The sequence below is a fragment of the Acomys russatus genome, chromosome 8 (assembly GCF_903995435.1).
Source record: "Acomys russatus chromosome 8, mAcoRus1.1, whole genome shotgun sequence".
Taxonomy (NCBI): Eukaryota; Metazoa; Chordata; class Mammalia; order Rodentia; family Muridae; genus Acomys; species Acomys russatus.
In genome coordinates, this window is record NC_067144.1 from 9,591,828 (window position 1) to 9,614,430 (window position 22,603).

General features: G+C 41.5%; 1 protein-coding gene across 2 annotated transcripts in view; it reads left to right on the forward strand.

The window, feature by feature from the left end:
• Positions 1-22,603, forward strand: part of Lpp (LIM domain containing preferred translocation partner in lipoma) — a 441,832-nt gene that overhangs the window by 111,445 nt on the left and 307,784 nt on the right. For both annotated transcript variants that reach the window (XM_051150786.1, XM_051150787.1), the window contains exon 4: positions 16,961-17,083. In XM_051150786.1, the coding sequence (XP_051006743.1) occupies positions 16,961-17,083 (123 nt within the window). The remainder of the gene's footprint in view (positions 1-16,960; positions 17,084-22,603) is intronic.

Here is a 22,603-nt window from a genome sequence, read left to right on the forward strand (position 1 = left end):
CAATCCAACTCAGGCGCCTGACTTCTAGAAATTGTACCTGCTGAAGGAATAAATCCCCAAGGAGGGGTCTGCAGATACAGTAGTTCTCTGGCAGAACTGTCCCTGGGAAGTCTTCCCTCCTGGCCATAACTTCTTTTTTTCCACGGTTGGCTATACTGTACTCTGCAGGGATGTCTCAGTTCAGTATTGTGCAGCAAGGCTCTCCGATGCAGAGTAGGCGCGGGCATGTGGTATCTGGTAAGAACAGGTGCTGCTGGAGTTCTGCTCTGCTCTTTATCTTTGATATATTCTGTACAGATTTCTGTACAAAAGCAAATAAGTATTTAGTACAAAGAATTATTCTTGTATTGAGAATTCACATTTTTATGGGAGAGATGAATCTGAACACAAACGGGTTGTTTGTTTGATTTTTTTTTTTTTTTTTTTTTGCCAGAATCAATTTAATTTTTATGCCTATGAAGTCAGTACTGGCCCCTTGATAGCCCCTTTATTCATTTATTCTTTACTCGCTCAAAGTAAAATGAATATCCTCAATAAGTAGACACATTATGCTACAGATACTTTAGCCTTAGGACTTGGCTTTCTCAGTCTAGTGATCTGAGTGTTGCACCTTGGGACTGTCACATCACTTTGCTCTGATTTGATGTCACAGTTTGTATTTTCTCTATACAGTCAGACCATGAGCAGGCAGGCACACAGCATTGCTTATCACTTTTAGATATCACAATATCTTTCTTTTTAAAGTTTTTATTCTATATGCATTGGTATGAAGGTGTCAGAATCCCTGGAACTGGAGTCACAGACAGTTGTGAGCTGCCCTGTGGGTGCTGGCAGTTGAACTTTGGTTCTTTGGAAAAGTAGACAGTGCTCTTAACTGTGCAGCCATCTCACCAGCCCCATCATATCTTTTTTAAGGTCTTTAAAGATACGTTTTAAAAGGTCTTGTTTTCCAGGCAATTGAACAACATACTTTTAAGATCTTTCTATTGTTTTAATCAGTAGGGTTTTTTTTACTCACTCACTCACTCACTCACTCACTCACTCACTCACTCAGTCATTTTTCCATCTCAACTGCATTTTCCATTTCCTTCTCTCCCAGTCTCTCCCTCGCACTGCGCCCCCCCCTCCCCCCCATTCCACCTTAGTTTCTCTTCAGATAATGGAGTCTCTTATGGACATCAACCAGCCATGGTATATCAAGTTGTAGTAAGCCTAAGCACCTCCCCTCATAGTAAGCCTGGGTGAGGCAACTCAGTAGGGGGAAAGGGTCCCAGAAGCAAGGAACAGAGTCAGAGACAGCCCCTACTCCCACCGTTAGGAGTCCCACAAAAATACCAAGCTACACAGCTCTAACATGTGCAAATGGCCTAGGTCAGTCCCATGCAGGTTCCCTGGTTGTGGGTTCAGCCTCTGTGACCCCTATCAGCGTAGTTTACTTGATTCTGTGGGGTTTCTTGTGGTGTCCTTGACCTCGCTGGTTCCTACAATTCTTATAAGAAAAAGGTTTACACACACACACACACACACACACACACACACACACACACACACACACACACGAGCACATACCGCACAAGGTGGGGGCAAACAACATGCAGGTGGTAGCTTGGTAGGCTTCAGAAGCTCCCCAAGGACTTGCCTGGCCCTCTGATGACACTGCGGCTTGACCTTTTCATGACCTTTGATTGGCCTGGCTGTGGTCTGGCCTTGCACCTTGCTTTTCCTTGCCTGTTGTGCAGTTGCAGTCCCCTAGTTTTCTTTCCTCTGTTTGTGTTTACTCAGGCCAGATGGTTTCAGGTGTTTGTGTTGATTTAGTCTCTCTCCTCCAAAATACAGTTTTTTTTTTGTCCAGCACTGTGTGAACTGTTCAAGTGTTCATTCAAATGCAATGTTTCCGTCTAACATTTATTATTAGTGCTTCCTGTACATTTGGAAAACAGTACACAAAGGAGCAATTGGAGAGAGAGAGAGAGAGAGAGAGAGAGAGAGAGAGAGAGAGAGAGAGAGAGAGATACAGAGATAGATAGATAGATAGATATGGGGGGGATCTGATAGGGTTTATTCTAGTAATTCCTTTAGAAAAGTTAATTGTTCACATGGTGCATTATTTCTCCTCCTTCTTACTTGTCTTCTTTTTGGAAGGGACTAGGAGCCAAACCTGGGGTGTCATACTTGCCAAACAAGCAGCTACTGGTGAATAACATCAACAAGTCTTTGCTATTTTTTAAGATTTACTCTGCTGGGTGGGGCTGGACACACGTATAATCCCAGCCCTTAGGAGGCTAAGGGAGAATTGTGTTTCAGGCCAGTCTGGGCTATACAGCAGGATCCTGTTTCAAAGTCAAAACAAAGAAACGATGAATTCATGTTAGGTAAGCCTCTTGGGATTTGATTCTGGAACATAAATGCACATACCAACCAACCTGCTACCTGAGAAGGTTATAGCTGTGCTGACAGTGATTTAAAAAAAAAAAAAACCCTCCATCAATCAGTAGTCAAAAAAATTTGTGTGGAGGGTAGTCCTGGCCGATTCATGTTCACTGTGAGATAGCCAATGAGGTTGGCCCTCAGCCAGGGTGACATGTAGGGAGTGGCTTGTATACTATAGGAACACTTTCCTTGGACCTGTAGTTGGCTCCTTTTGAATTCTCTTTTTAAATATATTTTATTAATTTATTCATATCACATCTCAATTCTTATCCCATCCCTTGTATCCCCCCATTCCTCCTTCCCTCCCATTTTCCCCTTACTCCCCTCCCCTATGACTGTGACTGAGGGGGACTTCCTCCCCCTGTATATGCTCATAGGGTATCAAGTCTCTTCTTGGTAGCCTGCTATCCTTTCTCTGCGTGCCACCTGGCCTCCCCATCCAGGGGACGTGGTCAAATATGGGGTACCAGAGTTTGTGTGAAAGTCAGACCCCACTCTCCACTCAACTGTGAAGAATGTCCTGTCCATTGGCTAGATTTGGGTAGGAGTTCGAAATTTACTGCATGTATTGTCCTTGGCTGGTGCCATAGTTTGAGCTGGACCCCTGGGCCCAGATCTGCCCATCATAATGTTCTTCTTATAGGTTTCTAGGACCCTCTGGATCCTTCTATTTCCCCATTCTCCCATGCTTCTCTCACCTAGAGTCCCAATAGGATGTCCTCCCCTCTGGCCCACTTTCCTGGTGAGTGAAAGCTTTCATGGGACATGCCCCTTTGGCTAGTGTCCAGATATAAGTGAGTATATACCATTTGAGTCTTTCTGCTTCTGGGTGAACTCACTTATTATGATCATTTCTAGTTCAATCCATTTGTCCACAAATTTTTGGAATTCCTTGTTTTTAATAGCTGGGTAGTATTCCATAGTGTAAATGTACCACAGTTTCTTTATCCATTCTTCTACTGAGGGACACTTAGGATGTTTCTATCCTTTTGAATTCTTTGGTTCATATCTATTTTGTCTTTGCCATTACTAATTTTAATGGTTTCATCACGGCTGAGGTATATTATTTATTTAAGAGGGTGTTACATGTTTTCCACTTATAAGAAGTAATGTAAGGGAATCAAGTAATATAGATTAAAGATTTTTCCAGTTTCTTTTTAAATCAAAGAAAAACTGTGCTCTATGTATGTGCTCTATCTAAAATATGCACCAAGTAAACCTTGAGTAGAGCTTGCTTTTCCTTAAGCCATGCGTTATTAAAACACTTGGTTGAGTCCTACTTTTAACATTACTATTCCTTATGCTGATTGTGTGGCTACTTAGCTCATGCGGTCTTGCTTCCAGGCCTGCACCGTCCTGCTGGGTTGCGTTTGCTTTCTCTTGCAGTCTTCACCCTGATTCAATCGTTTTTTGTGCATGTTAATAGTTTTTACTACAGTACTTCATCAGGTAATTTTGGGGAAGGCTATAAGTGATCTAATCTTCTAATTTTTCAGTATTGGGTAATCCCTTATATCTGAGTAGAATCCTCTGTAAAAGTATGATAGTGGATTCACATTTACCACTGTAAATACACAAAAATATCTTTCCAATATCACTTACTTCCTATTGTGTTGTGCTGTTGGTGAGAAATAGAAATTTGGTACATTCCCATCATCCCCTTTTAAAAAAGTATGAATAGGCCATTCTCTTTTGGTATGTTTGTGATTGTTTTTCTGTTACTGTTGTTGGAAAATGGGAAAATGTACATCTTACAATGAAGTCTATTGCTTCCTTTGGAAATAAGATTCCTTCTTCCCTAGATTTTGCTATGTTTCTCTTTCCTTCTGAGTGTTTTGTTTGTTTTGAGGAAGGGTAGGCGGTGTTCTCTCCTGTCTTTTGTGGCAAGAATCAACCATTAGATCAAAGCTTGATTTTATTCCTTCTCAAGTCTCTGACAGGGTTGAAGATGAGATAGTTTTTGTTGGTTAGGGGCTCAGATGTTTTTAGGTCTAGATAGGTATTTTAAGTTGATAGAGATGAGATATGCTAGATAACTAATTTACATTCAGAATCTCGTACTCACCAAGATAGGAAAGATGTTGCCGTCAAGACTGCCAAATACAAGTAGCCAAAGCACTGTGAATGTAACATTAATATAATCCCTGATTGTTTCATGGTTCTTCATTCTGTATGTAGTTTACTTTACATATGTGTCATAATATAAATATGTTAAAAATATTTTTAAAAAAAAAACAAGACAAAAAACTTGAAGAGATGTATGTGTGTGTGTGTAGGGGCTGTGTGCATGCGTGCATGCTCACATGTGTGGCTCAGTGCCCTCTTCTGCACGTGGAGTCATTGTCTGATTTCATTAATATATGCTGTGGTTTGAATACTGTACTCATCAATGTATGTCTCCCAAAACAGGAGACGAGACAGGGAAAACATAAGTAATTGCTCCTTGAATCCCTGGAAAGACACAATGCCACAGTGGAAACATGACAGCTGCCTCTGAGCAGAAGTGCTTTCATTGTTGCAGATATCCTTGGTATTCCCAGTGAGGAGTGCTGCCTGCCTTCCCTGTTCCTAAAGTTGTGTGTCCCTGGAAGACTTGCACAGCTGCTTGCCAAGGTGGGGATCTCGTTAGTTAGGCCTGTACTAAGAAATGGAATTAACCTGAATTAACCACAGTTTACCACCCAAAGCTTCTGCCCAGAAATTGAATGCCTTTAATAGATTCAAGAGTTCCAAATCCGTTACATCATAGAGACTGTGTCATTGCAGCATTTATCCAGTTGACAAGACAGATCTCCTTTCAATTTTTTCCTACTCTGCCATCTTCCCAGAACCACTGTCTGTCCTTTGAGTCCTCTGATACATTGCCTCCTTACTGGATCTTCATTCTTTCTATTTGTACTTTTGGTGCCCAGTGAGATTTCTTCCTTTAACCTTCTGTTTTCTCTCTCTAGAAACAAGAGTGCGAAGGGAACCAGCTCGGTTGTTCATCTGATGCCTGGGTCTTGTTATCAGTTCTACTGTGCTTTCACAGCTGTACGGCTTGTCATTATTCTCCCGTAAAAAAAAAAAAAAAAAAAAGCACTATCTTTATATTCATGCTCAGTTCACCCCAAAGTTTATTCAGTATCTTATTACACCACTGTATTTTCTAGTCACCCACACTCTAAATCCCATAGTCCTTTGATCACTGTTCACATGCCCCCGTCCCTGCTTTTTTTCCTCTGTTTTCATCAGCAAGGTCTTTGGGCATAGAATGATTCTCAGATTTGTTCCAGTCCATTTCTTTCACTGCCAATCATTTTAGCTCATTCTTTCTTCACGTTACAAATGACTAGTTGCTTTTTTTTTTTTTTTTTAAACATTCCAGCTGAATGTCCCTAAACAGTTAATGTTCAAGAAATTGTTGTTTCCTTCCTGTGGCAGTTTCACTACCTGTGCATGAGACTTCTTCTTTCAGTCAACTGTTCAGAGCATAGCCTGTCTTACCTTACTTACCCTCATAACCCAGTGTGTTCTCTGTATGACTTTTGCTCTATTGATATGATACATCCATCCTTAACAAATGCCAAGCTAATTTTCCCTATTTTAGTTTTGCTGGCTGATATCTTCCTCATCTTTTGATTGGCTGCTATTTTTTTCCATGAAAAGAAAAAAATGTACTTTATTTTCTACTCTCTTCAGGTATACCTGGCTCCTCTGGCTCCTCTTTGTCCTTTGTCCCTGTCCTGAAGTATCCCATGGCTCAATGATAGACAAACTTCTGTATGGTAACACTGCATTCCCCAAGTCAAATGCAAAACTACAGTGTCAATATTTTCCTAGAACATTCTGTGTAGCAGTGTCTGTAAAAGGCCACTGTGATAAGCAGTTACTTCTCCTTAATGTTCGTACCATCTAAAGTAGCCTCCTTGTCGCTTTCTGTGTTCCTTGGCATGTACTCTTCCTAGTGTCTTCCTTCTCACTTCAGTTTCAAGACCCACCTACGATGTACTGACTTAGTCCCTGTGTCATCCACAGTCCGTCCTTTGTTGGGAGAACGTAGATTAGAAACTTAGTTGATCTTCTGGACTGGATGTATGACTGGTTGCCTTGACAGCAGACTATGGACCACACTTACCCTTTTGTCGCTAGTGTGAAATCACAAAGGCTTCCCCATGCACTGCTTCCCTTGGCTTCATTGGTAAGGAAAGGAAATGGGAGAGGAAGTTATATACATCTTGTGCAAATCGAGGTTTTATTTTTATTTTTTATTTTTAGGCTTTTGCTACTATTTGGAAAGTACAGCCTCCGTTCATGGCAGCCTCACATGTGTTTCCTTAGTGCCATTTCCAAAAGGGGGAAATAAATATGGGATGTATTTTTCATAGTGCAAATAGTCAAATCATGCAGATCTCCCCCTTTTCTGTTGGTAAAACCTCAACCCCACCAGGCACAGATTCCTCAACTTCAGCTTTGCGTGCCAAAGCAGAGCACACAGAATGGGAGACTAGAGCCATAAAACTCAGTATAACAGGATAATGCTATGGAACCCTTAAGAGGCTCTGCAGCAGGGGGAACTGGGGGCCAGTGGCAACGCTCCTCCACATTCAATGGCCTGCTTGCCCAGCTAGGGAGTTGCCCTTGGAGAAAGAAGGCTCAGGCCTGGTTACACAAGGGCACTGTGCAATTTCTTCAATATAACTGTCCATGGTACAATTTACCCCAGGTGTCTTACAACCCTCACCCCAGTTCTAATAAATGGATTACTCTGTTTAGCAGTTATGATTGCATCTGAGGACTTTTTCTAACCTAAGGCTTTATGCATTATTAGAGATCTGTAAAGAAGCTGCCTTCTCATGCCTGTGAGGGTCTGCTATATAGTCCAAAGGGCGGGACAAACTGAGCAGAGGCCCCAGTGGGAGCAGAGCTTGGAGACCGCCGAGTCAGGCAGCGGCCGGAAGTGTGGTAGTGGCCCTGAGCACAGCAACCGCAAGCTTTGGGAGTGGGAGCAGTTTATGAAGGAGTAGCCACATGAAGGTGGGTAGGGGGACAGAGTGTTTGTAGGGTTCTCGTGTTCTTCAGGGAGGGAGGTTTGTACTGGTCTTGTGTTTGTGGAGTGACAAGGTCCTCCGAGGCAAATGTGAGTGTGTATTATTAGAGGAAATGCTGATAATGATTCCTCGGTAATGAGAGGTTCTATGCACTCTCAGATTGTATTGTGGCAGTAGGGTGAAAATATTGCCTCGCTAATTGGCGGACTTTGCTGTATTGTTATTGCCCTGTCATTGAATATGTATTAAGCTCCAGCAGCATGCTATGCATGATGTCAACCTCCGGATGATTTTTCAGAACATACAGAAGATTTATAAACACCAATAATGGAAAGTCAGGGCGGCCCTTGGCGGTGGTAAACATATGCCCTTCCTACAAATAGGAAGTGAAACAGGCTGTGCTCACCTACCAGGACTGTGGGTGAGAGCTGAGAATTTGTGAGTAGAGAAAAGTATTCTTGATCCCTAGGCATTAGATTAGAATGCGTAGAGTTGTGAGGTTTTAATTAAATTGTTCCACTTACTGTTAGCGTTTGGGTTAGCAACAGGCTGCCGAACTATGCCACTGTGTTTCATATTTGGTGTGGCAAAGAGACTGGATGCTGAGTGCTCACAAATTTAGATCTGGTCAGTCTAGGGAGGTCCTAGCGATGTGCATTGCAATAGCTGTCTCAGATACATGGACAATCAAAGATGGCGTAGCTTTCCTTTGCTGCCCAGTTCTTGCTTGTCTTTGGAACTGGAACTTTTTCCCTTTATACATCATTAGTCTCCCAGAACTTATTGAGCTGTGTCTTATACACAGAACATTACCAGTTAACAGTGACAGATGGCCTGTCCCATGCTGAGCCTTCTTACAAGTGTGTCTCTCCATTCACCTGGTCTCAACGTTATCTTTCTGGGCTTGTGCTTTTGTTCTCCTCTTTCTTAAGTGGAAGCCAAAATGAGGAGCAGGTGAGTCCCTTAAAGAGTATGTGTCTTTAAATCCACAGGCCAGAGAGTTTGTGGAATGGAGAAAGTTCGAAGTTGGTGATACACTTTTAAATCTGGTTGCAGTGAAATATGTCTTACAAATAACATTCATGTCTGAAAGAGGGGACAGATGGAAAGGCAAGGAGGAATGACCACTGGTTCAGGTGTTCCTTTTTCCTTTGTTTGGTGTCTTTCTTTATCCACACAGAACTGAGCATGGAGATGTTGCTGAGGGCACAGTCACTTTGTGATAATCATTGACTCCGAACGGTCTGAACAAGGAAGCAGTTGTTAGGAAGGACTGCACGGAGGTGTGGGCAGCATGCTGGACCAAAGGAAGGATTTATAAGTTGAGCTGAGAATAGTGAGTCTTGAAACACATCATCCTGTGTCATCTTCAGAATTTCATCATTCCCTGGGATGGTGTAGTCACTTGTCATGGCTGTCTGTTAATTTGTAATACACCCGCTCTGTACATGTGCTCGAGCCATGATTGTTTGTTACACTGCAGACTCACACGCATTCGTCACTAAGGTGAGATTGGATCATTGGTTTTCTGATTTGGTCTCATACTCACTTCTTATCAATGGTAACCTTGGGCATAAAAATAGGAATTCCTGTCGGGAGTGCTAATGTAAACTCTCCGAGCACTTCCTAAAATATAAGTGATTCATACCATGTGTTTGTTCCCACATCAACACTGAGTCCCAAGATGCAATTACCCGTGCCCACTCTCTGCTTCATCATGGGGCTGTTTATCCTTTAGCTATCAGCATCTGGAAGCACAGTGTGATCAGAGGTGACCCTTTGAATCTCACCTCATCCTCTTCTTTCCCAGAGCAGCCTCCTGCCAGGCATTCTAGCAGTAGGTTGCACTGTTCCTCCAAAATTGCCCTGCTCTTCAGCTGAGCACGGTGTATCCTGTTGTCCATCCAACGTCTTCTAAGTTGTCCTTTTGTCCAGGCAGCCTGGTCTGATTTTACTTTGTCTGCTCTCTCTATTTTGATTTGTGTTCTCTCATCTCTTTCGTCTCATACACTTAGCCACATGAACTCTGCTTTCTAATGACATAAGTCCACCCTGGGAGGACTGATTCTCCCGCCTTTCCTCATCGCCCTCTATGTCTCATCTTCATCCCTTCTCCTTCCTTTGACCACCCTTTCTCCCTTGGCCATCTACTTTCTTGTCCATCATGCTTTTACCTTCTGAATATTTCATAACATTTATGAAAGAGTGAATGAAGACTATCCTACATAGGGGATTGGATGTCAGAAGATATTGGTATCAAAGCTTGGGTTTCTTTTTGGAAATTGAAAGTGTCGGGGCAGGGAGTGTGTGTGTGTGTGTGGTGTGTGCATGTGTGTGGAGGCTAAGTGATTCAGCTAGGCAAAAAAGTGACTGGATAACTAGATAAATGACTGGTCAGTTATTGCTAGGGATTTGCCTGTATCTGCCTCCTTATCTTTGGGACAATGGACATGGACCACCATACTCAAGTTTGATATAGGCGCTGGGTATTTAAATTCAGGTCCCCATGCTTCTGTGGTGTGCTGGCTAATCTCCTGTCAACTTGACACACACAAATTAGAGTTATCTGAAAGGGAACCCTAATTCAGGAAATGCCTCCATAAGACCCAGCTGTAGGGCATTTAAAAAAATTATTTATTCATGGGAAAAGCTCCAGTCCATTGTGAGTGATACCATCCCTGGGCTAGTGGTCCTGTATCGTATAAGAAGGTAGGCCAAGCAAGGCATGGAAAGCAAGCCAGTAAGCAGCACCCTCCATGGCCTCTGCATCCGCTCCTGCCTCCAGGATCCTGCCCTGTTTGAGTTCCTTTTTTTTGGATCAGAATATGTTTAAAAGTTACATCTGCAATCAAGTTGTGGCAAGCCAAAACATTGTTTGTTTTGCGGCTGTGTGGTCAATGTGTTTATTATGCAAATATTTATTGGATTGCACTTAGCAGCTAGGAATATATTAGTCTCTACAGCTTTATGACATGAATGGGGAATCTAAGTTCAATATTTTAAACTTCAAAGCTAGCAAAAATTAGATCTACATATCAAATCTTCATGGTATGAGTCTAGAGTCTTTTCCAGTGTTTCTTTTAAAAAAATATTTATTTATTTATTATTATGTATACAATGTTCTCTCTGCATGTACATCTGCAAGCCAGAAGAGGGCATCAGATCACATTATAGATGGTTGTGAGTCACCATGTGGTTGCTGGGAATTGAACTCAGGACCTTTAGGAAGAGCAGGCAGCACTCTTAACCACTGAGCCATCTCTCCAGCCCTCCAGTGTTTGTTTATGTGTTTAAAAGTCTTTGGGGACAGTACTTTACTTAAAAAGAAATAGAGCATATATTGGTCATATATTTAGATTAATATGCATCATGATAGGTGATATGTTATATGATTGGTCACTAAATCTGTTACATATGTACCAAGTTTTATTAATCATAAAGAATATTGCCTTTCAATTTAATTTTTGGATATGGCCATCTTTTTGTCCCACTATGAGATATATCTATATCTATATCTATATATATATAATGTATTCATGTCACATATATAATATAACAAATAATATATGTTATGTAATATATGTCAGAGGAGATTGTTATCAAATTTTAGGTTTAATATGTTTAACATATTTAATATATTGTTATTAGTATTAATATAATATTTATTACATAAATGTTATCATGAGATTACATCATTGGATTCCCAAGATGATTTTTAAAATAATACTTTAATTTTTAAAATTATAAAATAATTATATCATTTTCTCTCTTTTCTTCCCTCCATCCAATACCTCCTGCACATCCTCTTTTACTTTCTTTCAAATTTAAGAGCTCTTTTTCTGTGGTTGATGATATGTATATCTAGTGACAATTCTGGAATGCTGGCTTCTTTAGAAAACGCAGAAATATTATAAGAATATGCATTTTAATCCCTGGTGTGGGATATGGCCCTGCTTCAGATTGTCCACGGCAGCTGACAGTGATTTGCCTCATGCTCTGGCAGAGGCCTGGTTTGCCAGCTGCAGATTTTCGGCAATTGTGTGACATTTCGAATTCTGGGGGCTTTTCAGAGAGTATATAAACACCACCGCCCTGAGAGGCATGGTGGGTTGTAGATTGGTTGGTGGTGATCTTGGTTTGTTAAGTAGTTGGGTTCAAAGAAGAAATAATAACAAGAAGAAATTTGATGTCCCGACAGCCAAGATCAAACTTTTCCCAAAGAGCTTAATGTCCCTAATCATCACCTTTCTGACCCCTGACTTTATTTAGGGATCTCTTTCCTCTCTATTTGCCTTTCTCTCTCATCTAGGGTGGAAGAGAGAAGAACCCACAAAGTAGCTAACTAATGCTGGCTACACACAACACACACACACACACACTGAAAGTTTTAATACAATAGGTAAAATAATATAGTTGCTCTTATGATGACTGAATAACATACATAACAATGGCATGTACAGTCGTGCTTGGCTTGCATTATTAGTTTTTTGGATTCCCTAAGATAAAATTGTTTTTTATTTTTCCATTGTCTGTGAAGGTTTTTTTGTTTTTGTTTTTGTTTTGTTTGTTTGTTTGTTTGTTTTGCTAGTGTTGAGCACAGGAAGTGCAATCCAGGTCGTCACATGTCAGAACCCACTTGGCATTCTACATGACCTATCTAGGGTGTTTTTCCAGATCTTTAAAGTGTGACTTATGTATTACCATATAGAACATTTAACCTAACTTTTTATGAGAAATGTTTGGGTTTTTTCATTTCTGTTATTGAGCAGTAATATACACACGTAGCTTGTTTAAGGCTCTCTTCTGTGATGTGCAGCATGCCTAGTCAGATTTGGGGGCCACTGAAAGACTGTGATGCTTATATCCTGGGTAAGATGTTTTGTGTTGGCTGTGATTCTAGGAAACCAGGTTTCCATGTGACCTTTTCCAAAAAATGATGTTTTAAATTTTTGGAAATCAGGTTCCCAAGGTGACTTTTAAATAATATTTTTAATTTTTTAAATTAGAAAATAATTACATCATTTTCTCCCTTCTTTTGTCTATATTTGATCCCTCCCACACATCCCCTTTAACTTTCTCTCAAATTCAAGGACCCTTTTTCTCAAATTGTTTACGCATGCACACACACTTTTTTTCTCTCTTGTGTTCATGAGCACAGAAAGAGATCTCCAATAATGTGATTTGATGACCATGACAATAGTTCCCTTCTCCCACACTTCTCTCTGAAATGAATGCCTACAGCTGTATCTTATGCAAAAACTAAATCAGTTCATTTCCATTGATAAATAGCAAATGGCCTGACTGGTGTGCAGCCAATGATCCCAGTGTCGGTTCAGGCAAGGACTGTGTGTGGACACTAGAACCGTTGAGTGGAGGGTCTTTAATGGACAGATTATTGGCACACTTTCAAAGTGTTGCCTCTCATATATTAGCTTGTAAATAAATAATTAGGCTCCTTTTCAGTAGTAAAGGCTGGTGGAAACTGCCTGAATAAAGTCAACCATTACGGATGTAATCACAATATGTGATTTCTCAAGTCAGCTGATAAGTTTCATGTTTTAATACCATAGGAAAGACGTGTGTCATGCTTGTGCTTTTATCCAGCATGTCCGATCTGAATCTAAGGATCAGGTAAATCCACTTGGTTATGATTTTATAGGATAACCTGTCCTGACAAGCAAAGCTAGCTGTGCTAGAAGGAAAGGGAAATAAACAGATTCTCCACTGCAGTGCGTGGCCTTTGACGCCATTAATAATGAAAAGAGTGCTAGGCTAGATCAGTGCTGAAAACACCGTAGCACGTGAAAACAAATGTGACTATGTAAGTGTGTGCTACTGCCAACATGCTGAACTCCTGCACCATGGTAACGGTTGACCAGCTTGGGCATTTGAAGATCATGCGGGCTGAGATGGAATCAGATATGGAGGCAACATCTTATCAAGAGTTTAGCTGCAGCAGCAAGTAGAGTTGATAGAAATGTGATGAAGTATTGAATCTTGGCGATAGATGGATGGGTAGAATTTCTGTGTATATTTTAATTAATTTCTAATAACAATGCTAAATGTTAGGATGGGTGAATTGCCCATATTGCTGATGAGCTCAGCCCAACTCTTTAGAATTGGCTGTCACTCTTCCTGCTCCCTCAGCACAAGTTTTTGGGATTGGTTCTCCAAATAACAAGTGTGTGCATGGCCTGGTGTCACAGGCATTGTTTCTCAGGGATGATGGATTTAGACAGTGGGATCTTCCCCGTTTTTCCTGGAGAGTGTGGGAACAGTTCTTACAATGGCTACTTTGAGTGCCGGCAATATTTAGAACACTAGGCAAAGCATCAGGAGACACTGCCTAGTTGTGACTTGGCCTCTGGCGAGTTATTTACCCACATGATGACTGGCAAAACCGTGGTGAGAATGTTGGTAAGAGTGTAAGAGTCTTTCTGCTGCTTGTCGAACTGTTCTGTGAAGAGCAAGAGCGGACATAAATCTAAAAGCCCTGGGAGTAGGGGAGAGCATCAAGACAAGAGATGCTGTGGGGGTGTGGGCGGAATTCCAGTGATGGAGCCGAGATCCAGAGGGTCAGTACAGACACAAAGCTACTCTATGAGGTCAGATAGGGCAGCAAGGGGGGATCCTGTAAAAGCCCCTAGAATGAGGCCAGGGCTTGGTAGTAAATGCATCACCCTAACCTGAAAAAGGGAAATAGAGATCAGTGTCAACTCCCAGAAGAGCATAGGAGCCTGGAGCCAATGGAGGTCTGCAAGCTTGGGCTGGTTGCATGCCATAATTAGTTGTCTCACTGTATAGCTCAGGAGAATCCTATGACTTGGGTCTTTGTGGTTAGGATCCCATGACTCAGGCCTTAGACAGTTGGTATATTTTGCACTACAGTAAAGTACAGAAAGTAAAGAACTGATTATATCCTGTCTCTTTGCTGGTACCCCAAGGGAACACTTAATGAGTAAAGCTTACCTCCAGAAGAAGAATTAACAATAGCTATATTATGCCTATTAATTTATAGTTACTGGTTGCTATAATTAATGCTATTTGTGAAAATCGTCATAATTACAGCACTTGACAATTTACAAAGTATGTTCCCATCCACTTTCCTGTCTGCATCTCTAACAGCTCTCTGGCTGAGGCGGGGCAGGTGAGGGTCTCTTCGTTTTTCAGGTGAAGAAACTGTGGCTTGGGGAAGCATTTAATCAGACTTCAACCAGTGTCCTTGTCAATGTACTATGCTACATATCTGTGTGTATGGGTGCCCTTATCAAATCTCTGCTTATGGTAATTTTAGGTCTGCAGACAGGAAAACCAAGTGCACTTGATTTTCAGTAGCTAGCCTATGGAACGGTGTACCCTGCCTTTCTATCTAGAGCCAGCTATGGCTCAGCAGTATGTTCTTCTGTTTCAACAGCTAAAGAGATCTTTCTCCTTACAATTCGTGATGTTCGTAGTGTTGCACTGTGGGTAAAGATAACACCCACTGATAGAGATATTAGTATTTCTTTAGCAAAATCTCATTAACCTTGATAGTGGGCCAGTGAGATGAATCCCTGGGTACAAGTATTTGGTGTACAAGGCAGATGACTTCACTTCTTTCCCCAGAATGCACATAAAAGTGGAAGGAGGGTGTCAACACTACAGTGTTAACTTCTGTCCCCCAGTGCAGGCTGGGGCATGTGGCCATATGCTCATGTGCCAACATGAGAGCACATGCATGTGCACACACGTGTGTGCGCGCACGCACACACACACATACACACACACCACACATTAATAATAAATAAAATGATATAAAATTAAAACGTTGGGTAGGTCTTAAACTTAGATGCTGACAAGAACCCAACCTATGTATTATATCACTGTTTTCCCAGTAGGGACTGGGACAAGTACTCTACTGCGATCTTTCAGTTTCATAAATCCCGCCTTTGAAATGGGCGCTATCCAGCCTGGTGCTCACCTGAATGAATGTCCACATACACAGGTCCAAATACTCTGTACTGTTTGATTTCATTTTAGATCATATGCTAGAATATTTATGCTTTCTATTATACCTTGTGTTCCTTACCCAAAAGACGTTGATACAAGAAAGGTTATTGAATGAAAGACATTGGAATCAGTGTCATTATTTATCAATAATTAAAAAATAATGCCTAATGAATATTTACACAGTTCAGGCCCTGAGCAAGACTGTGGGGAGATACTGTGACAAAAACAAGCTATGCCCTTGCTTTCATCAGTCGTACAGTATTGTAGGAATGAGAAGGGACATGCCCAAATGATTATAAAAGACAGTGTTTAGATGGTGGCCCATATGACTCGAAACATAAACAGAGTGGATTGAGGAGCTTGAGGGAAGGAGCACTTCCAGCACTAATCCTGAGGGACAATACTAAGAGATGCATGCTTTGGATAACTTACTAACAGGTACTTGTATTTAAAGAGGGCCCACACTCAAGGACGTGAAGTGATAATGTGGGGCAGGATCTAAAGCGCCGATCCTCCATTTTCTTCCCAAGTTGCCTGATGTAGACCCAGGTGTGTTGGGGCTTAGCTTGTGCTGAGTACCTAGGGATGACCAACGCACCACACTCCAGTCCTGTTGCCTTGCTACCACATTTAAATAACTTCATACTCAGGGAAAGCAGTACGGTGGGCAATGCACTCAATAAAAAGAACTAGTTGGGTTAATAGGATGAGTCTCCCTGATGCTACTCTGTAAAAATGTGTATTTGCTTCGAAGTTTGTAAATTGAACACCTCTCTCTGTTTCCAAATCCTAGGGCCACCTCCTTTGCTTTGAGAAGCAGGCAAGCTGTTTGCTTGCTCTTCCCACCTCTGCCCACAGTTGTTGTAAAGCGGCCAATAGCAGTACAACCGCTCTCACGGCTCCTCTCATTAGTTCTGAGTGCAGGTGACACAGGCCACTGGAGGGTGAGCCCCCTTGCTGCCCAGCTCCCTCACACATACTCACTCTGCCTGCTTCCCTTGCAGCTCTGTGGCCAGAGCTTCCCCTTTCTGCCTCACATTCCTGAGCTGTGCGCAGTCCCCCCTCTCTACTACTACTGACCAGAGACAAATCATTTTGTGCTTCAAGGTGCCAACTGTTGTCTTTTCTAGTGGAGCACACTCCCCCCGCTCCCCCCCTCAGCCATTGCTTCTCCAGTAAAGCTCTATAAATGATTGCGGAGTGCAGAGGGCCGCAGTCATTCTGAGCAGGCATTGGGACATTAATTTCTTTTACTCAAATCTTCAAAATGTCTAAGTATATGACTTTGGAAAAAAGCATTTCTAAGTTTTTGTATGTTTGTTTGTTTTTCTGCTTGCTCATCTGTCAAAGAGTGATGATTTTCTTCTTGCCCATCTTATTAAGATTTGATGAGTGCTTAAAAACTAAAGACATGCCAGAAACAGAAAAGGGAAACTTATAGCATGAGAATTTGGAAATCATGATGTTATCTGTGGAGGCTTATTGCATTTGAATGTGTATGTTTTTGGCAGGGAAATCCTGGAGGCAAGACCCTGGAGGAAAGGCGTTCCAGTCTGGATGCAGAGATCGATTCTTTGACCAGCATCTTGGCTGATCTGGAGTGCAGCTCTCCCTACAAGCCTCGGCCGCCACAGGTGGGTACTTCTCTCAGCATCGCTCCAGCCACAGTCCCCACTCTATCTATAAAATGAAGTTGTTTCATAGAGCCTTTCATTCTTTTGTACACTTTCTTAGAGCTAGCGGCCCCACCCCCTAATCGCTGACAAAGCCTCATTGTATACCATAAGCTGTTAATAAAGTGACAGGCCGCTGGTACCCTCCCCCAAGTATATCTATGGATCACCATGTTAAGAACAATTAACTATCAGCTCGTGCTAGTTAACTAGCGGTGACTCCTCATGCTAAGTACAGTTAACTATCAGCTCGTGCTAACTAAGTAGCTGTAACTCCTCATGCTAAAAACAGTTAACTATCAGCTCCTGCTAGTTAACTAGTGGCAACTCCTTAAATTTGTATTATTGGCATCTTCCTTCAAAATGGCACCATGGTGCTTCCCTGGGACATTATAGGACACATGGCTTACTTCGTTGCTGCAGCCTTTTTCTGAACCCTGTCTTTGTGGACATCTGGTTACACATCGTCAAGGTCTCTACATATATGACTTAGCATGCATGTCTATATAGAGTTCTGGGGAGGGGCTGTCTTTTGTGAGGTGATTCCCTGTGTGGCATGCTGGGGATGCGCCTGGGTATGTTGTTGCAATTACTAGTACTGATAATGTTTCAGGGGCCTTGAGACTGCTCACAGTGGGGGTTACAGACAAAAGAGAAAGACTGTTATTTTTTTTTTTATCTTCCCTCTCTCCCTCCCACCCTCCCTCCCTCCCTCTTTTTGAGGCTAGGTATTGGCTAGGCCTAGAGCTCCCTATTATGCAAGTCTGGCTTTGAACTCATAGAGCTTTCTCTCCAGAAATAGTGTTAAAGGCATGCGCCCTCACATGCTAGCCTTTTGGAAGTTTGCGAATGTGTTATGCTGGCCCCGGAACTCTGGATATGTCCGCTTCTCCCCGGATTTGCGGGAATTAAGTGGCATCAATTACTCTGATTTTAGTGCACATGGTACACTAAGAAAATCCCTTTCCTGAGTTTGCTTACTTTAGAGCTTGAATGCTTTTCTGCATTTTCCTTTATTCTCTTTGTTTTTGAAGATGGTATTTCATCACTTGGGAGTGCCCCCTACCTGGCTAAGTCAACTCTATTGCAGGGATTCTGTGTCCTTGGAAGTCAGTTATTGGGATTCTAGATGGCAAAGTTAAGCATGTCCTTTGGTCACTGTTTGACTATAATATGCTTTTTCTTTTCTTATTGGCAGTGCAGACATCACTGTGTGTCTCACTCTTATTGGTGAACAGGAGCCATTGTATTGTCAGTGCTCCTTTAACAAATTATAGAGCAGTCCTGTTCCGGTGCTGTCACTCATTCATTGTTTAGCTTGATCTAAGATTGACGTGCCTTTTTTAGACACATCCCTGTTACCTTCCTTATGCATTTAATAAGATTGGCACTTGTGTTGGGGACAAAAGGCAGAACACAAAAGACAAACTCCCATGTATCTGTGTTGGCTCCATCAGTCCCAGTGGTGCACATGTACTCATTTCTTATTCGTTGGCTAAGCTTTGGGTGTAGGACAGGTGTGGTGGCTTTTGTGGGAGAGCTGAGAGGAAAAGGAAGGTGCATTGTTGGGAACAGAGTCATAGGCCTCTGTAGTAGTTGTCTCGTAGATCCTGTCATGGTATGAGATGAACTACGGCTGTTATGACAAGGACACAGGAAGAATGATGGATTGTTAGAAGGTGGCAGAATCCGAGCCTATTACACAAAGGCTTGGAAGTTCAGCCAGATGCTGAGGCTGGGTGGTATTGTGTCACTGCAGACAATGGAGACACCAGCCTAGACCAAGTTCAGAGTGGGACCTACAAGCATCTGATTCTGTGGGAAACCATTCTACCAATGGCACATGGCGGCTTTGAGGCCATGGATGAGTTTTGATGCTAAACTGAGACTTTTAGCTTGTCGGAGAGAGTACAAAGTTCTTTAAAGGTCTCAATCAGGGAACAGCTAAAATTCATTTGAACAGAAATGGAGGAAACAAGACCAACTCTGAAAAGATGCAGAGGGAAGGACTGAACCACCTCTTAGAAATGATGCTTACATATTATCATCTGACCTCAACTAATTTTATAATTCTAGCCAATGAAATAAGCGCCACATGCCTCGTTTCTCAGGATAGCAAGTCCACTTCCTGCCACTAGACTCAGCTACATTCTGCAAGATGCTTCTGTGCTCTTATTTTAAACTGAATTTATGTTTAGTCTTTGATTTTTCACTCCTGAAGGCTTCTTTTTTCTCCTCTATTTTTCTTTCATTGAATAAAATTTTTCTTTTAAATTTTTTTTATTACATCTACCCTCCCCTATCTCCTCTGATATCCTCCTCACCTCTCCTGCCATCTGAATCCACACCCTTCCTCTTTCCCTTTCTCTCTCCCCTTCAAGAGCAAACAGGCATATAAAAATAATATTAAAATAAGACGAGATAAATCATAAACAAACCAGAATATGACAAAACAAACAAATAAAAGAAAAGGCATCAGAAACACTTATAGACTCAGAGACACAGGAATCCCATAAAAACACAACACCAGAAGTCATAATATATATACAAAGAATGTGTAAGTTAAAAGAGGGGGTGGGGACAAAGCCATGCCTAGGCAAAACATTATGAGACAAAGATCTGCCATTGGTGCGTTTTTGGAAAAGACTCCTGGGAGGTTTCTCCTTGATGTGGCCTTTCTTCTTTAGGTCTGTGTCTACACATGCCTCCCATTAAATAGTGCATTCTGATTGGTTTATTCAGCAGTGATCTTACTGTTTGAACAGACTTATTGTACAGACAAATAATCAGTGGTGTGTGGACAGCAGCTTACACCTGGCTTCTCACTTGAACAAGGTGTAGGTATCTTACCTCAGAGACAGAGATAGTGCCCTTTCTTCATGGACAGAGCAACCAAGCTTTAGCCAGTAAATAACATATGTTTTGGCAACTATGTGAATATAGCTGGACCCCAAAGCTTCAACTTTTCCTTGAATGTATGTTCTGAAACCAGATAAAAGACTTTATTTATTTTTAATTATTTTACTACTGAAAAAAATATGAAATTAGTCATAAAAGTGACATTGTTTCTTAAGGATCACTTTCCCATTAAAAATGCAAAACATTCACTGGGTTAAAATAATAATTAGGATGGCTTCTAAGTTAAACAATTTCATAATTAGGCTGTAGTCTACTTTTAGTGTGCCTGTTCCATTCTCAAATCAAAGCTTGGTCTAGTCCATTCCTTTCAATTATTCTAATTTAGAAAAGCAGGAGTTAATTAGGAGCTCCAGCTCATCCTTCGGAATTTTCTTCACTCATGGTACTGAAGTAGATGTGTTAGTATTTATTGGCTAACGTAATTATATGTTGTGAGAACAATGATCACACACTTAAACATTTAAATACTTGCCAGGAGCAGATGATGTCTGCTCTAGACTGCGTTGTGCTGTAGTTAAAAGGCACCTAAAATGTCCTCGAAGAATAGACTTTCATATCTACCTTTGATGTTTTCTATTTTTGAGGCAGACCAAATTTCAAATTCAAAACCTGCTGAGTCACCTGACCACCTCAAGTAGGCGACGAGGTCTACAGTCCCACACTCTCAAGTATTTATTGGTTTTCCCAGTCTGTCTCTGAATCACCTTTCTATGGCTGCTTTGAGTCATGATCTGCAGAGAATGATGCATAGTGGGTAATGTTTGTGCAGGAAGAGGTCCCAGAGAGCACACGCACACAACTGTGAGAGAGCTCCTGTTCCTGACAGATGTAGTCAAAGCATTTCCCCCTCTGTTTTCCAAGATGTCTCCCATCTTCAAGTTGCCCAGTGTTAGTTCTTCTTACTTTCTTATCCTGTGTCCCTTTGGACAACATGGCTTAACTCTGTGTATTGGAAACATAAAGGAATGTGTCGCTATGCCCCTGCTCTGGAGAGTTCTTAAACTTCTATAGCAGAAAGAGAGAGGGAGAGAGAGAGAGAGAGAGGGAGAGAGAGAGAGAGAGAGAGAGAGAGAGAGAGAGAGAGAGAGAGAGAGAGAGAGAGAAGGAATCCAGAGCAACACAAAGAAGGGCTACGTGCTTTACATGGCCATGCCCCTCATTATTGGTTGAAATTCTTCAGAGACATTCTATACAGATGTCAAACAGGATGTTAACATTGGGCCTTTCAGAGTCAGGGAGGACCATGGTTCAAAGGCTCCCCTTACTGTGTCTGTGATCAGAAGGACAATAGATTTCAGAAATGCAACAGCGATGACAGTGAATGTCTTGTTTGAAGCCTAGATTATTTCTGTCAGCAGTATAGCATATGTGGGGTAGAAAGGACAATGACAGACTTTAAACAAACAAACAAACAAACAAACAAACAAACGAGCTTAGGACCTCATATCACTAGTCGTTGAGGTCTCTCCCAGTAAAGAGGAAAACTTTTTGTAGGGAGACCAACAGTATTTCTGACTAAGGTGGGTTTAGGTATAATACCTTTAGTAAAGGCGTTATATTAACTATATGAATGATTTTATGTGTACACACACACACACACATACACACGACATTGCATGAAAGTATACAATTGACCATCTTAGTGTTTAGAATTGCAGCACACAAACATTTCATAACGTATACTAGAGAGTAATTTTAGAAGACTAGAGAAGAGAAACTGAAAGAGATTCTAGGTGAACTGCAGGCTCCAATCATTGAGTATCAGGGCTTATTTGGCTCATAGGGAGACATGCAGCTAAGTTCATAACTTATAGGTAAAGAGATTTTGTCTCCACAGACCATGGCGCTAGAAGGCTTACTTAGTAGCAGGCTGAGGAATGATTTTTTTTTCTGACCCATAACAGAGCACTTTTCTGTGATGACACTCAGGAAGCATAGTCCCCATTAACCTCTTCATTGCCTTGGCAATGTCTCAAAGGGTTGGATGTACCAACAAGATATTGCAAAGGTAAGCAGAAAATATAAGTTAGTATGCTATCCTTCCATCATCCAGTCCCATCTGATGGATGTCCTTTGTCATCTATAGTTACAGCTTGGACTCCTCGTTGGAGTCACTCTGAGTTCATGCTGACGTGTGTCTTCTAGAAGATGAGGGTCCACTGTATATTTACTATTTGTTTTTCATTCTCTTGACAGAATCAGTGCTAACGTATTCCTCCTAATTTTTATTATGCGTCTGTCTTTTTTTCCCACATAGTTTGTTGGGGTAGGAGATGACATTTAGGATACATGGATACGTTTTTGTTGGATTATATTAATATTCTGCTGTAGCTGAAAGTTTAGAGACGTTTTTCAATCATAATGCATTTGAAAAGATCCAAAGTGATTTTACTGTTGTCATTTAGAGTAGTGTAACATTGCCAAATCACAAAATGACTTATTTCTGATTGAGAAGGAAGGACAAGGTGAGAGGTAAAGAGAGACAGGAAGGGTGTTGGTAGACAGCACAAGCACCCTTGTAAACCAAAAAGTGATAAAGGTGACAGGAGAGAGGGACAGTGT